Source organism: Paramisgurnus dabryanus, chromosome 2 (genome assembly GCF_030506205.2).
Source record: "Paramisgurnus dabryanus chromosome 2, PD_genome_1.1, whole genome shotgun sequence".
Lineage (NCBI taxonomy): Eukaryota > Metazoa > Chordata > Actinopteri > Cypriniformes > Cobitidae > Paramisgurnus > Paramisgurnus dabryanus.
The window spans coordinates 41,960,325-41,978,059 of NC_133338.1; the positions used below are offsets into that span (position 1 = coordinate 41,960,325).

A 17,735-nucleotide genomic window follows, 5' to 3' on the forward strand; every position below is an offset into this window, starting at 1 on the left:
GCCAAATGTAGGCCAGATTCAGCCTATCTATATTATGTTGCTTTCTGGCTATACTTGAAAACTAAAAGCTTGTATTAGCATATTTTAATTTTGTTGTGAGACATCAGACTGAGTGTAATTTTTGTAAAAGATCAATAAAAGAGTTTGAAAAGTCACTAAATCTATCGCAAAATTGGCAACACTCTTTCTATGTGATCTTGCTGTGCTTTGAAGTCTTAGCCGATCAAATAAATCAAATGAAAAATACAGCTGGAGAAAATCATAATGATGGGAAATCATAATTCATCCTCTGCATTTTCTTCACCACCATTGTTATGATTTTCTCCAGCTGTCGTTTAATTTGATAAGACACCTCTAGGGTCATGTTAAAACATTTTTATTATTACTTTACCCCTCTTTAAAAAAATCACTCCAGTCAGTCAAAACAATAATGAAAAATAATGTTAAATTATGAATTTATTTTTGGATTGTTTATTTATTTACCAAGTTGTTGTTATTCAGTAATAAAGTAACAAACCTGCATGTTTAAATTGGAGAAATATGTATTTTAAAAGCACAGTGATGAAAGAATATTTTTAAGTACCTCATTGAGAATTAGTGAACTGATCTAACTTAAATTCTTAACTACTAGTTTAGGAGAGTACCACTCCCCTAAAGATCAAAACTTTCATCATGAAAGGTTGGAAACGTAATCCATTTTGACCTTTCACATGTTGCTTAATTTTCTTGCTCTTGGATTTCTAGATGTTCATGAGCCATGTCATGTTCAAAAGATTACTTGACACTAAAACCACCAAATTACCCGTTTGTTGAAGACGTTATCTAGTTCAAAGTCTGTTGAAATATCTTGGGAATCACAGCTTGTGTTTTTAATCTGGGAATCAAACAAATACAGACAAAGTGAAACCAGGAGAGTAAATGATTAAACTGGGAGGTGGATCTGTTTTGAAAATTAATGATTGACTACAACGTGCGCACTTTGAAGTAAGTAAACAAAATCACACAGATTAAAGCTTGCATCAGACAGTTTGGTTCTAAAACCAGGGTCATTTATGAATCATAAAAATATCTTTTGTGAACATTATTGCAATTTTTTAAGGAAATGATCAGCTCCTGCATTTTGAAATTTTAACCAATGCAAAAACACTCATATTGCAAGCAGAACTGGAATATGACTTGTAAGGTGCATTGTCTCCGAGGCAGTAGAAATGGAGAGGACTCCACCCTGATGACATTAACCACACCCCATGAAAGCAGCTGGTTATAGGTAGGTGAGTACTAGAGAGAGCACACAAGTGAAATGTGGCCTGACGGGTTTGATGGGAAACTAGGCTTACGTAGCCAGTACAGATAATGAAGCACTGACAGCTCTCTCTCTCTGTCTCTCTCTCTCTCTCTCTCTCTATCAGTCAGGAGGAGTCTACATGGAACGCTGTCATTCAGGAGTTGCCTGCCCAGTGGACTGCTGCTTTTCTACTGACCTATGCACATTGGAATACTGAGCCACGTTTTTCCCCGATACTCACTCTCTCTCTCTTCCTTCTCATCCGGGGGAAGGAATTCTGGCAAAGCTGTTGAGGGGAACTTTCTTCCCATTCTTCCTCTCTTTGCTGTTTAGTCTGCAGTGGTGGGGACAGACATTGATATCTGAGTTTGTGTGAATGTGTGGAGTGTACAGAAAGGGACACTGAAAAAGGAGCCATGCTGCGAAATGGCACGGCCGGTGCTGCCCGCACCACCACCACCACCACCACCAATATAACGGACCTCAATGAGGTAAGAAACATTGTTGTATAGTAACTTAAGACGGGGGGAGGTCTTCCTGTCCTCTCTCATGTTTCCTTGCTTGTTTTTGAACTTTGTTTCCTTGCGAGTCTTCAACTATACTGTTCAAGGAATTCTCTGTCATTGTTTCTTCACATCATTTCTTTTGCTTGTTTCAATTCACGAACCTCTCCCACTCTCTGTCTTTATCTCTTGCCTGTCACTTGTATTTTGGACCATGCTCTAATGGCTTGGCCATATTCCTGATAATCAGTGGCACGGAGGCGTGCTGTTGAAGTGTGTGAGGAGAGTTTCCACATCGACTCTGTGTTGTTTTTTAGCGAGGGGCTGTAATAAGAGCTGTCGTTCTGGGAGGCCGGGCCCTGTCATGTTTATTTTATCAGGGCCTGGCACTCAGCCGTCACTGCTGTGGGCAGCTGCCATTCTTACAGCTAATCAACTGACATTTTGACAGAACATGGTCTGATGGACCTGAACAATGGAGAGGGCATCTATACGTAGTGAATTGACATTGTAATTTTTGACTATACATATGTACACATCTGAAATAGTTAATAATTGAATAATTTATGAAGTTTAGATAAAAAAATAGTAATAATAGTAAGGTAAATGTTATGTTTGGCAGTTTAAGAAAGCATCCCATGTTAAACATATTATAAGTGTGTTGTACTATAGACTGTATGAATTCTCTATCTGAGAAATTAGATGTATTATGAGCAAGTATTCATTATATAACTGTCACTGCTACATTTCCCACAGCATGATTTCCATCTCGATTGTGTGATGTGTTTTACATAATTTAAATACCTGCTCCACAGGATGACTTTAGTTTGACTGATCATTGTTTGTTTTTTCCCTCTGTCTATTTTTGCTGTTTCCATCAATGCTCTTTTTGTGTGACCACGTCCAACAGAGGGGAATTAGGCGTCTCAGGCTCACACTGCGACCTGAGGACAATCCTAAAACTCAAAATGAAAGTGCAAAGATTGTGAGTATCATTTTCAGCAACTTTCAATAAAATTCCTGCTTTCAGACAGATTGGCGCTAAACCTGCTTTTTCATCATTATACAGTAGCAGACTTCCCCTTCACTCACTTTGGTATTTACAGTATGTTTGGGGAGATCCACAAATAGCATACAGTAATTGCCTGATAACAGAAAAACATAAAGTGTTGATGAGGGAGTGATTCTGATTCAGATAATGAATGAACAGCTTTTCATTGTGATACTGTACCATCACAATGCTAATATACATATATTATATATTTTTACTCATTCATTCCATTGCATTAAGGGAATTAAAAATTCTGTCATCATTTACTCAGCCTCATGTTGTTACAAACCTGTATTCATTTCGTTGTTTTGATTAACACAAAGGAAGATATTTTGAGAAATGTTTGTACCCAAACTGTTCATTGACCCCATTCACTTCTATAGTCAGAAAAAATGGAAGTAAATGGTGTCCACGAACAGTTTGGTTAGAAACATTTCTTATAATATCTTCCATTGTGTTTATCAAAACAACAAAATTTATACTGATTTGTAACAACAAGAGAGTGAGTAAATCATGACAGAATTGTCATTTTTGTATTTTTCACACAATTTACTTTTCTCTATACTGTTTTCATTGTCCTAAAACGGGCTGATGTCTTTCTTGTTCTATGAAGTCCCTTCTTCAGAAATACGTAACGAGTTCTGATTGTGTAGCTGGTACAGTTTGTTGTGATTCGGTGACAGCAGCTTAGCATCTGTTGTCCGGAAAGGTCACCCCAGATTGAGGAAGCTGTCCTCAGCAAAGGCCAAACAAAGGGGATTTTGACTCCGGGATGGAAATAACAACATCTCGATTGCATGTTGAAGAAAACACTCTACTAATGCAACTCTTTGTCTTCTCTGTAAAAGCGCAACATGGTTATGCCCTTTTTTGCTGTATTCCTGTAGGTGGAGGTTAGTCGAAATTCAGAAAATTGTTGTCATGGAAAGTAGAGGGCTGTAGTCCAAACCAGCCATTCTCTGTAGTACTTGAAACAAACTGTTAAAAAAAATATATCGCTTGGCATTGAACTTTGAGCTTTATTATTTAGCATGTATTATTTATGCTCTAACTGCAACTTTACACACCAACTGTGTAAAAATGGGATCAGGAAAAACGGCACCTTTAATTCACCAGCTCAGTGGGTAGCAATGTTGCCTCACAACAAGAAGGTCCCCTGTTTGAGCCCTGGCTAAGTCAGGTGGCCTTTCTGTGTGGAGTTTGCATGTTCTCCCTTTGTACTCCGGTTTCCTCCCACAAGCCAAAATCATGCAGGCTAGGTGAATTGGAGATGCCAAATTGCACCTCAACTTGTGTGGATTTACTTGTGTATGGATTTTTTTTGCCGTGAATATAGATATAGCAGTAGATGCTGGAATGACGTGAAGAATAAACAAACAAACATTAATTTACCATAGTTTATTTTTCTTAAAATCTTTGACACAGACAGTTCTTAATACGATTTCTGAGTTAACTAAACAGAAAATAATTAGTCTTTTTAAACAGGTTGTCTTATACATTTGCAAATAGAAGAACCTGTTTTTAAAGGAAAACACCACAGTTTTTCAATATTTTACTATGTTCTTACCTCAACTAAGACAAATTAATACATACCTATCTTACTTCATTGCGTGCACTTAATCTTTGTACAGTGCGTTGTGAATGTGTTAGCATTTAGCCTAGCCTCATTCATTCCTTAGGATCCAAACAGGGATGAATTTAGAAGCCACCAAACACTTCCATGTTTTCCCTATTTAAAGACTCTTAGTCGTAGTAGTTACACAAGTAAGTATAGTGGCACAAATTAAAATATGGCGATTTTTTTAAGCGGATAAAAAATTAGAAGTATATTGTATGGCGGAAGAGCACTTAGTTTGCAGCACTTCGACTTTGGTGCAGTAATATTGAAGGGAGTTTGAGCGAGAGGGGGAGTAGTAAGGAGTGATGATGTTACTGCCCCCCAAGTTTGAAGTGCTGCAAAGTAAGTGCTATTCCGCCATACAATATAGTTCTCATTTTTTATCCGCTTAAAAAATCACAACGTTTCATTTTGTGCCATTATACTTACTCGTGTAACTACTCATGTATCAGTCTTTAAATAGGGAAACATGCAAGTGTTTGGTGGCTTATAAAATTCATCCCTGTTTGGAGCCATAGGAATGAATGGGCTAGGGTAAATGCTAACCAACGCGCTGTACAAAGATTAAGTGCACGCATTGAAAAAAGATAGGTATGTATTCATTTGTCTATGTTGAGGTAAGAACTTAGTAAAATATTGAAAAATGGTGGTGTTTCCCTTTAAATGGTTCTGTGTCTTTGTTCAGTCAGTGTTTCAGGGTGAGAATGGAAAAATGAAATAGAAGCATGCAATGCATGTTTACTGAAAGGCACATGCATACACCCAGTGGTGCTGCCTAAAGGGCATTTCACATGGTACGCACCAACCACATGTGTTTAATTCTTTTTAATAGGAGACTTGCGGAAATCTGCAAAACGGTGGCGATTATAGAGGTGAAGCGGCGTTGGTCTATACGTCTTGCTCGTGCACCCAAAATCCTGTCCCTTCTCTAGACATGGCACTTTATGTGCCGTTGAAGATAAACATATTTACACTAAATGCTGCACAAAACGCTTCCAATGCAAGAGAAAAGCTGTCGTGTGGTGATTTTGCCGCGTACCGTGTGAAATGGCCTTAACAATATGTGCAGTGTAAATGTCTCTTAATCTATTAATATTAAAAACAAACGAGGCCTTGTTTAAATTTCACTTAGATGTCCTTAACAGAGTCACATGAAACAAAGTTGATGGAGTTGAGTCACCTGTTTACTTAGGGAGGCAAGGTTAAATTTTGAGCTTGTTTACCAACCACATATCATACTAAGTAACAAGTTCCCATTAGTGTGTTGGAAAGAAGTCCAGAGACATGCGTCTAGATCTGCATGAGAGTTTTTATCTCTACCTTGGCATGGAAGCTCTTAGTCTTTGAAGTTAAACTGTTGGGTCTCTGATAGTAGCCGCTTTGGGAACATCTAGCACTTTTCTAAGCCAAATACCAAGAGGAAAAGAAATCCAGGAGTTCTGCCAACAGAGCACCGTTGATTGTCTTATCAGTGTCTCTCTTGGGATAGTCCAGCTGTAGCCTGTCATTGTCTTGTATGTGCGTCTTGTGGATGTCATATTGAGCTGCCTATATGGCCAGTTACTCCTACTTTCTTCTCATGCTGTTGTTTTGACATTTTTACCCATAATCCTTGTATGTTTGTGTAACCGTGTTTTTAATGAATCCATATGACATTTAAATAGAGTGGAGAGTGGTGAACCCAAGTCTGTTATTTATTGTAATACAAAGCATTTACAGAAAATAAGACGGGTACCAAAGTTAAAGAGGGATTTTGTACTGAACTTTACTGGCTTTGAGTATGTGTAACATACGCACTTAATAGTGACACTGTATAACACAGACAAAAATGTGAAAAAAGAATGGATAGTTAATATTTAAAGAGTAAAAACATTTTTAAGGAGTAAAAAATATTTTTTAAGATATTCTATTACTTTTATAACAGTGGCAAAGAAACCCACTGCAAAATGAAGAAGGGTGTGTTTGGTAATCGTATCCACCGTGGGAGACAGGCCTACCTATGGCCGAGTTACACCTGTTGGATTACAGGAAAGTCAGAAATGCACACTGATCCAGGATCGTTGTTTCTTGTAATAATATTAAGTACAGCCTCTCAGAATAAATGCGTTTCTGCTTTCAGCAAAGCCGGAGTGGGCAGTTTTACACCCACTGTATATAAACAGTTATGCTCTGTGAAGCGCAGGTGCTAGACAGCCATCGGCACATCTTTGACAATAACAAAAGAGCTTACTATTGGAGCGAGAGAGAGAGAGGACAGAGCATGCAATTCAATCAGTAATACTACACGGGCAATGAAGAATATACCGTGCACAAAGGGTTAACATGGTGCACAGATAAAGTGCTATATAAGTTAAATACTGTGCACAGGAATATATAAATACTTAAATGTTGTCAAGTAGAAATATCTGTAAAATGCTCACTGTCATGAATGTACCGTTCTTATCTCTACCCACTCCCACACGATATCTCCCTTATAGTGATAGTCTGGGGTAAATCATTAATTTTGGTCTTTGTACTCCAAAATATTTGACTTTCTACTTTAATGAAGAGTTATTCTCATGCTCATCCATCAGCTAAAAGTTTGAACATCTTTATATGAGTTTTAAAGACCCTTTCTTACAGACTCTATGATTTGTTATTCACTCTCTCATAATTGATGAAGCTGCTCTATATGTTTTGGAAGAGAGTTATAAAGAGGTGTGGTCACAACATGAATAAGATTACAGTTCTGAGAAAATATGCCCTGGGAAAGGGGAGTACCACACCCTATCAGTGTGATCACAGCTGGAGTGGATCAATATTGCTTTATCTTTGTACAATGTTGAAAAATAACATCCGAGAATTATAGCAGTACCGTGTCTTATAAACAATAAAACTTTTATTTATTAAATAATCATGCTTGCATTGTATTTAAAGCTCCTATTACACGCGCTGTTTCTGCACATCTGATGTTAATCTGGAGTATAGAGTAGTACTGCATCCCTCATATCTCTGAAGAGTCTTTAGTTTTATTAGATTTATAAAAGACACATCAGCTCTAGCGATTCTTTCTAATTACATATCAAAAAAATTGGAAGGAGGAGTTATGAGCTGCAGGAGGAGCGAGTCACGCAACACTGAATGGATAACTTATGATTCACTACATGTTCGTGTCATTTACATTATATGCACTTATGCGCCAATTTCCAACATAACACAGAAGTCTTACTTACCGCATGCAACTCATGAACGATATTTACCCGTATTCAAAAAAGACTTTTCGAAACTTGTACGAACCCTGGCAAAGTGCATTAGGCACAGAAATACTCTGTCACAAGTCCAACTGCTTTTTTGACACTTTGCCTATGTTTTGCATGAGGAAACAACTCTTAAACTGTGTTAATAAGTCAGAATGCATGAAATACCGTTGAACCCCCCCTTTAACAAGTAGCATAAGGTTATAAGGTTGTTACACATTTTCCACACTATTGTTATTTAACATCAAATCCAATACAGCCAAGCTTCTTAAATAGGAGATTAAAGCAATAGTCTAAGACATTTTAAAGGGCACCTATGATGCCCATTTTTACAAGATTTAATAAAAGTCTCATGTGTGCCTAGAATGTGTCTGTGAAGTTCTAGCTCAAAATACCCCACAAATCATTTGTTATAGCAAAAAACACTGTTTTCATGTGTGCTCCTATACATGCAAATGCCCTCACCTCCTTACCAACAGACAGTAAGAGCTTTCGTTTAATAAATAGTATATATATATATATATATATATATATATATATATATATATATATATATATATATATATATATATATATATATATATATATATATATGTGATATATGAGTATATATATAAATGTGTGGGGGGATTTACCAGGGTGACATCACAAGAATCAAAACGGCATGTCTGCTTTGGTTTAATGGTGATTAAAAACTGAGAGGGTGGATTTTATTTATTGTTTGTTGTTGTGTTCACACACTGCCAACACACATTTATGTCCAAACACCTTGTAAAAGATCAATAAAATGACTTTACACTGTGTTACATCACAGGATGAAAAATTGGTCAATGGTACCTGGAAAAGGAAAAATGTTCTCATGCAGAGAGAGAGACCACCTGGTAGAGAATCATCTGAACAGGAAGACAAGGTACGATAACACAAACCTTAAAAAGATTAGCATTAACACAGTATTCTTACATCAGATCCTTTACAGAATCACAAAACCTGTTTTTGTCCATGAGTATATTTATGACACCTTGTAATATTATCCGAGTCATTTTATATGAACCTGATGGTGTAATGTAAACACAGATGCTTGTTTGTACGCTTATTGCTAAAAACGTGAAAAAAAGCTTTCTTAAGTATTGGAAGTAATAGTAGATATAATTGACCTACTGTATAATGCATCAAAGTGTTTGACGCAGAAACACCAGCCCAGTTAGCAAAGCGAATTTATTCAAAAGTCACTGATCACCAATGATGTGCCCTTGAGCAAGAGCATTTAGGGTGTGGCATTATAACACCTTCTTCCTTTTACCTTCCTTTCCCCGTGGCATTCTCACAAAATAAATATCTTCTCTATCTACGTTCAACAAATAATGTCAACATGTTTTTAGCATTCCATGTTGTGCATGCTTTTGAAAATTTGGCTTAAAAACTCACAAGTTTGTGAAATATTCCCAGTTTCAATTAAATAAAAATACTACAATTGAGATTTTAATTCTTTTGTACAGCGTTGCAGAAATATGACACGCTCACTGAGGACAATTCTGACTCCCAAGCCCTTTTTCTGCACACTCTGCAGTAATGCTTAAAAATACCCTGACATTTAGATGCACTCCTTTACTCTTAAATATATACCCACCTTAACACTGACAGCCCTGGTCTTTCTTTTTTGTCCAGGATGCACTAATAGATATATAGCAGTATAGCTTATACACATAAACACAAACAGTGACACTCTCCTTTTAAACGCATCTACAAACTGAAATCTGACCGCTGTGGTCCTTTTCCCTCAGCGTCCTGTATCCAATGGCATCATTAATAGCCAGCCTGCTCAGCAAGGGCCCAGAGTCTATGGCGTGGTGCAGAGCACAAGCCCCAGCCACCAACAGGAAGTGATGGCACGCGAGTGGTCTGTCAATCACCTAAGGGATGAAATGAGCTACATCAGAGAGGTAAGCGCAGAAAGAGATTTTTTTTACTTTTTTGAAACTGTGAATAGTTCAGCAAAAACATCAGGATGTTTGTAGGATTTGGCTGGATAAATAAACTGCGACCTTATCCAATGACTTACAGTATATTTAATGAATACATATTATCAGTCTGTGTTTTCCTTGGGAATTGAACCCATGTCCTTGACATTGTGTGCTTTAGCAGTTGAGCTACAGATACCTGCTGTCACTGAGCTACAACCACTGTGAATCAACCAGAAGACCTTGATTAACTAGTTCAGGTGTTTGAATATAGGTGGAACTTAACTATTCTAGAATCAGGATCAAGCAAAATGTTTCACAGAGAGGGTGTTAAATGTTTTTTATGATATTTTAATTAAAACCCACACTTTCTCCTGTCCCCATAGGTACGTGACTCTTTGGAAAAAGTCAGAGAGAGAATGTATGGCCAGTTCGGAGGGATGCAACAGTCAATGCAAAAATTATCTCAGGAATTAAGGGTGAGTAAAAGACACAATGACTCATGTCTAAAAATATAATCTTTCTTTTATTAACACACAAAACAATAACAGCCCAGCCTTAGCCTGTCAGATGCTATTAAAAATATAATTGATAGTGGTAAGACAATGCGTTGACTGTGTTTGTTCCAAGGTGGCCAATGCTCATAAGCGCCACCTAGAGTCAGAGGTGAGGACGAGGAGTTCAGCTATGGACAGCTTTGACCAGATGAACAGCTCTCTCATATCAGCAAACATTGATCTGCAGGTACACAAACAATACGGGCATTGCCACCTCCTGAAGAAAAAGCTTTGAGAGAATTGAGTGTTTGCTACAAATATTGGTATCGGTCAAACTATAATGTCGTAAATATTACAGTTGCATAGATGACATTAGACTGGATAAAATAATAAAAAAATCATTATTTGATGATGATATGTAAATAAATTCATGCTCTATCATGACAAAACACTTTTTGAAAAGTTACTTTTGAGCAGTTTCAGTTGAAAACTTTATTGGAAGCGTTAATCGTTTTGCAAATACGTTTAATGCAAATGTCGCAATTAAAAATGTAGAAGAACTTGTGTTCAGCCAAAGCAAGCATGCACTTTGAGAAACTACCCCTGTGTTTGTCAGTGAAATTATTATAATCCTGTCTGTGCTACTGTTTTAGAAATCATTGCTGGAAAACTGTCAAAACCGAGTGGGAAACTTGGGTGAGATGAAATCGCTCCGTAGCTCCCTGGAGAAGACTGAAGACAAACTGAGAGAGACGGAGAGAAAACTAGCAGCAGCACAAGCTGAAAATCGGTCTCTGAAAAATCAGGTGCACTTACTACACACACAAAAATACACTTAGTACTGTATAATTACCCTATTTATGTACCATAATGTTTAAATTGTGCTTTACAAAATACCATGGTTCTAGAAGGAAACCTCGTTTGGGGGAAACAGCAATATCACTTTGATACTTTGTATCAAAGGTTGTTTTTATTATCCAAATTTTTACATGAAAGAATAGAAACTTAGACCATCAAAACATTGTTTGGGGAGGAAAAAAGCAACACGTTCCCCGGTTCGAGCCCCGGCTAGGTCAGGTGGCCTTTTTATGTGCAGTTTGTGTCAGCTGAGTTTATTCCGGGCACTCCGGAGTTAGGTAAATTGGAGAGTGCCAAGTTGCCTCTCCCCCAATGTGTATGGATAAACTTTTGTGGATTAACTTGTGTTTGGATTAATCAGTTCTTGCCATGAAAATAGCCATAGATGCTGCAATGGTGTTTAGAATAAATAAAAAACAAACAAGCGGACCAAAGACCTATAATATTGACTGGTACAAATTCTGCAAAAATACTAACTTTAAAAAACGTGAAATGTCCGAATGCATGTTTTAGTGATGTAGTAATACATTCCTTTTTTTGTTTAGGTGGAGACGTCTCAGGAAGCCAAAACTCAGGCATTGAAGGAGCTGAGTGCTAAGCTTCAGAAGGAATATGAGGAACAGCTGCGGGAACAACAGAAGAAATATGTAGAAGAGATAGAAGCTCTGCAGGTACATTACTATACAGATACCTAACAAAGACTTGGTATGCATTTCAGTGTTGCATGAACTACAGCATCTAAGTATGTGCAATACTTTATGTTATTGTACTGTAAACTTGTAACACGTTGTCAAAAGAGTTTCATAGTTCACAAACAGGGTGTGAGGAGTCCAGTCCTATAACAGGAAACATCTGTAGTTTTTCACCAGGGAGAATAGAAATTGTATTTTTTTTAACATAAGGGTTCCACCTAGTGGTGGATGTAAGGAATCGATTGAAATTGTTGGTGAACTTTACACAGGCACAGCTGGACGACTACATGAGGAGGCTTGAAGAAGCAGAGAAAAATGTTAAAATAGCTGAAGCCAAGATCGCTGAAAGGGACCAAAGAATCATAGAGGTGGAGCGGCTACTGAGCTGTATGGCTCAGGTAAATAATATTACCCCTGAAGGAAACGATCAGAACTGAAGACATTTTATTATTATTATTATTTATTGTATTAATAAAACACCATCCTTTATAACAGGAGAAGGGTGACCTCATTAAAAAACTATGTGACTGTGAACAACGCTTGCGTGGTTTGGACCAAGTTGACCATGCAGACAAAGCAGTGGCTAAACAGTAAGACATCCAGTATATACCTTTAACAAGTTTTTCAGCTAAATTTTGTGACAATGTTGTGTTTTTAATTAAGGATACTTAACATTATTTCAGCCTATGGGCACTAATAACCAGAAACAGCGGTACTATAATTATATTTCAAGACAATATAATGCACAGCGCTTCCAAATTCTCTTCTGAGAGAAAATCATTTAAAACCATCAGGATTATAATTTTATTTCATTGCAATAGTGGTTTTATTGCATATATAACACTCAAAAACAACGTGTCTCATCTCAGATCTGAGCAGCTAAAGGGGGAAGCGGCAGAACTGAAAGAAAGAATAAAGCATCTCAATGATATGGTGTTTTCTCAGCAGAGAAAGGTCAAAACTATGATAGAAGAGGTGAGGATTCAGACTCTGATTGTATCATGTAGACCAATTAAGATAACAGTAAAAAGTGCAATGTGAGACTTTAAGAAGGATCTCTTAACATAAATGCAATATAATATACATAACTATATTATCATGTGTATATAGACCCTACAAAATGAGCTGCGAGCCCCTTAAATGGAAGTCGCCAATTTGCACCGTCATGTTTATATACTGTTGTAGCCCTAAACTAACTGTAACTACATTGTCGTAGATTATTTGTATGTCGGCTACCATAGCTTCATCTTGCATTTCGAAAGGGACTGAGCTGTTGGTTGCAATAGAGGGTATGCAACGCCGTCACTTTTCCACGTGACCACGCTGGAGCTCGCCCTGTTGAGTGGTAAAAAATTCAACAAAATGGTTGGTTTTCAAAGCGGCTGCTGTAAAACTGACTATTATCAGCTTAAATTGATATTAGTTGGCCTTAACAGTCACCCTAACAACTTGCCAAACAACCAGTAGTCTGTGGACATTGGCTTATGGCCAGACATTGCTTTTCCTGACATATATGTTCGTCTTGCCTAACACTATTAAACCATCCCACCTTTGTAGAACACAAGCCTCATAATAATGGATGTTATTTTAATGAAGGCTCACTGACAAAACTTTGCAATTACACAGAAAAAGAGTATTAAATGGTGTATTTTTTATAGGATTGTTTATCCCAAAATTTTACATCCCTGACATACGGCTAATGCTACTGATTTACTTTTCCTTTGAGTGTTTTTTTGCAGTCTGAAAAAAGACAGCTCCAAATTTTTGTTGAATCTGTTAGCACAGTCGATCACCCAACTACTTTTCCCATTTTAGACGCATTTTCCACGTTATGCTAATGCTGACACTCAGACTTTTTGCCACATTAGTGGGCGTAACCGCAATCACTGTTGTCGACAATGACGTCACATGCATACCAGTGGCGGCTGGTGACTGCTCATCCGAGGAGCGCAAATTCAAAGTGTTTGGAGTGTCATGTGTTGCAAAATATGTGTTTGTTGCGTCATGTGAACCATGTGCATCATGTGTTTTGTCAAAATAAATGCCTGCTGCACACTCATCAAAACCGTTTATGAGATGCTCACGTTCACAAAATACACGCAAGACACTCACTTAACTGTAAACTCTGATTACGCATGAGATTATACGAGTCTCTGGCAAACGCAAGCGTCTTTTTTATCACAAACCCGTTAGATGCGTCTGTAGCAGGCACTTATTTTGACAAGACACGCGATGCACATAGGATCGACGCTTCAGAACACATATTTAGAAATTACGAACCACACACATTATGACGAACTTCGCATCGTGCGCCCTCGAAAAAAGAAGTCACCGGCCGCCACTGGTGCATCCCCTTTATTCACAGTCTTACCACTAGATGCCACTAAAAGTCCCACATTGCACCTTTAATGTCTCAACATGATTCCAAGTTTTGTAGAAAAATGTAATATTTCTAAATAAAATGTAAACAAACCAATCAAAAATTCCACAGGTTGAAACACTAAGAGGTCAAGTTGCACAGAAGGACATGTTCATCACTGAGCTGCTGGACAGGATTGCCATTGTTGAGTGTGAGGTAAAGTAGGACCATGTAGCTAAAATCAGATATTTGCATGCCTCTTGCATAAATCAATCAACTAAAAGCACAGAATAGTTGGAACAAGCATGCTGAATGTGAACGCTCCACATTCCACTGCTATTCTGTCAGCTTGAAGCTTTTTGCTTGATTTCTTTTGATTGTCATTTCGAATTTCTTGTACGTCCGTGAATCAGCTGGAGTACAACAGTCTGTCTATGTATCTGTCAGAGAAATTCTCTGCTCAGTTTTCAATGTCTCTCATCTGACTCCCTGTCCTTTGCCATATGCTTCTTTTCCTAGAATAATGAGTTAGAAGACAAGTTGAAGTATTTTATGTCTATACAGAGAGCATCTGAAACTAAAGTATCCACCAGAGAAATTGGAGTTGGTTGTGACCTACCCATTAGGTAATAAACACCGCCTTGCCTTTAGAAATTACAATGCGCTTTCGAGACAACGTCTACACCCACATTCTCTTCCTTTTTTCTTAGATCTGAGGAGAAGCCGTATGTAGCTCCTGTCCAACCCAGTTCTTTCCAATCATCTCCAAGAGTCAGCAGACTGACCAGTAGTCTCCTTAAATATACTCCTGGACAATACTCCTCAATGCTGCGGTCCAGTACAACAAATACACAGGACAGTATGACAAGCACCACGCAAACTACACTAGAAACCTCAAGTTATGTTCAGACCAGTTATGAGAATGAGTCAGAGTCTATACGATCTCCAACCTCCCCAACCTCAGAACTGTCCATCTCTCCCATGAGTCCTAGACCGAGAACCCGCTCATCTCAGCTCAACACTCCGTTTATGAGGCTGATGGAGATTACTCCAAATATTAACATTGAATAAACGAAATGAGGCCGATGCTCTTGAACATAAAGTATTCTTGTTTTGTTACTGCTCATGTAGTAACATTAGTGTATGTAAATTGCCTGTTGATCTGTGAATAACTTATTTTCAAGTGTATGTTGATGCATTCTGTTTTGCTTTATGTACAATGTAGTACAGGTAGGTGTTTTATGTGATGAAATAGCTCTTTATATATTACAATTGTATATTTATATTTTCTTTTTTGAGCCCATTTTGATTAGCTTATTTTCTAAACTGTATTACCCAGATATTATTTTGTTATAAAAGTAAAGTCAATAGGCTTTATGAGGGGTTTTTTTTAAGAAAAGGAATGATGGTAGTTCTTTAACTGTGATCAAAGCTTAAAACATATTAAGCTGTAATATTTTGAAACTTCATTAAAACATCAACTTTATTAGTACAAGGAGAGCAGTTTACATAACTGGACTTTTACTCTCTGTTGTTGCACTTTCCCTTTGGAGTCACTTAGGCGCCACCAACTACATTTTCTTTACTTTTGTAGCTCTATTAAACTTGAAAAGAAAAGAAAATGTGTTATATTATTCACTATACACTTAAGTACCTCTAATAAAGGTAAATCTGATTTTTCAGATACATTGTGAAAATTGTATGAGAACAGAACATCTGTGTTGGTTCATCAGATTCATGTGTAATAGCACTTTGCTGACTTGCCTCAGTTGCCAAAATCACATGATGTAAGCTTTATAAAGCACAGGTAAATCGGTTCCTGTTAACATATATTTGGTATTTTATAAGTATTTTTCACTTACTGAATTCTATATTTCTGTAGCCTATCACTGGGTTTGTTGTTGAATAAATGAAATATTCCTAAACCTACAACTAAGTGAGTTTTATTGAATCTGTCTTTTAAAATAGAATTTATAATGTTTATATAATGTCCAATGCAAGAACTGACAAGCAGATGGCATCAGAGTACAGCGAGAATGGACGAATTCAAGAAATCAGTCTGCTGCTTGGTGTAATCTGATGTCATCAAGTGGCGTAGCACACATCTTGACGTCAGATCAACGTTGGATTTTGACATCAGATCAACGTTGATCCGACGTTAAATTTGAACATTAATCTGATGTCCAAATCCAACGTTTATCTGACATCAAAATCCAACGTTTATCTGACATCAAAATCCAACGTTAATTTGATGTCAAAATCCAATTTTGATCTGTCATCATCAAAATCCACTGTTGGGTCTTTACGTCAGATTAACTTCGATTTTAGACATCAGATCAACGTTGGATTTTGACGTCAAAACAACCTTGGATTTTGAAGTCAGATAAACGTTGGATTTTGACGTCAGGCCAACATTGGATTTTGACGTCAGATCAACATTGTGTTGACATCAGGCCAACTTGGGTCTTGACGTCAGGCTCAATGTTGATCTGACGTCAAGACCCAACGTTGATCTGACGTAAAGACCCAACTTTGATCTGACGTCAAGACCCAACATTGGATTTGGATCAGGCCAAGGTTGTCTTTAGGTCAGATCAACGCTGGGTCTTGACGTCATATCAGTGTTGGGTCTTGTCTTCAGATCAACCTTGGGTTTTGACATCAGACCCAAAATTGATCTGATGTCAAAATCCAACATTTAGCTTGACCTCAAAATTCAACGTTGATCTGATGTCAAAAATCCAATGTTAGCCTGATGTCAAGACCCAACGTTGTTTTGACGTCAAAATCTAACATTGATCTGACGTCAAAATTCAATGTAAGCCTGATGTCAACAGCCATATATATTTCTTGTTGTGATGATGTGCGTGCATTTTTGTTTATTATAAACTCATATGAGCGCATGACTCGCTATTCTTTTATGCTGCCGAATGATCTTCACTTCAGCACGGAGCTTCATCTGCTTCAGTCCAGTTTGCAGACATTTCTCGTTGAGAATGTTAATCTGCATGTAAACTATTTGTTTTAAAGAGCTGAACCATAACCTCATGTTGCCATGGCACATGTGTCCTCACTACAGCACGCCCCTTACGGCATTGTTTGAGGATTTTCTGGGGATCTTACGGCAGTGGTACTAGGTCCTCTTTCACGAGCGATCCCAGAACATTTACGGCACGTGTTTGCGTTCACACACAAGCCTCTCTGCCAATTTTACGGGTGTTTTCTGGGACCAAAGTGCTGTTGACGTTATATATGTTCTTAGACGTACTAAAGAAGATTTTTTGTATAATAAGTACAAAATTAGTGCTTGATAGAACACTAGAGAACTACTTTTGACCTGGGTGTAAATTGAGCATCTGGGGCCAGATTTCATTTTAATTTTGATACATTTGTATTTTTTTACAAATATAAAACAATTTATTTTATTTGGATAAATTTGTCTTTTATCAGATTACCATTTGTTATAATTTCTATTTCTGCTGGTCAGTTATAAACATAGGTAAAATGAAACTGCTAGTAAAAATTTGAGAGAACATGAATTTTAGTAATAATTGGCATTATTGTGTGTTAAAAATTAGGTAATATATTTCAAATTTCATGTCGAATTATTTACTTAAATTATTTACTTATGTGGCAAGCAGTTGTGCAAAAGCGGAATATATAATAAATATATATATA

The 17,735-nt window shown here is 37.3% G+C and overlaps 1 protein-coding gene across 2 annotated transcripts; it reads left to right on the forward strand.

Moving 5' to 3' along the window:
- Positions 1 to 1,294: 1,294 nt before the first annotated feature.
- On the forward strand, positions 1,295 to 15,741 carry myzap (myocardial zonula adherens protein). 2 transcript variants are annotated; one of them, XM_065289126.2, is made up of 14 exons: positions 1,295 to 1,776; positions 2,699 to 2,773; positions 8,508 to 8,603; positions 9,475 to 9,633; positions 10,038 to 10,130; positions 10,282 to 10,395; positions 10,802 to 10,954; positions 11,552 to 11,677; positions 11,968 to 12,096; positions 12,194 to 12,288; positions 12,568 to 12,673; positions 14,190 to 14,273; positions 14,622 to 14,683; positions 14,768 to 15,741. In XM_065289126.2, exons 1-14 carry the CDS (start codon positions 1,702 to 1,704, stop codon positions 15,126 to 15,128), a joined length of 1,728 nt encoding a protein of 575 aa, XP_065145198.1. In that variant the 5' UTR covers positions 1,295 to 1,701; the 3' UTR covers positions 15,129 to 15,741. The 2 variants fall into 2 exon arrangements, with proteins under 2 accessions (XP_065145198.1, XP_065145197.1); XM_065289125.2 differs by having other exon boundaries at positions 1,296 to 1,776; positions 14,577 to 14,683.
- Positions 15,742 to 17,735: the final 1,994 nt, after the last annotated feature.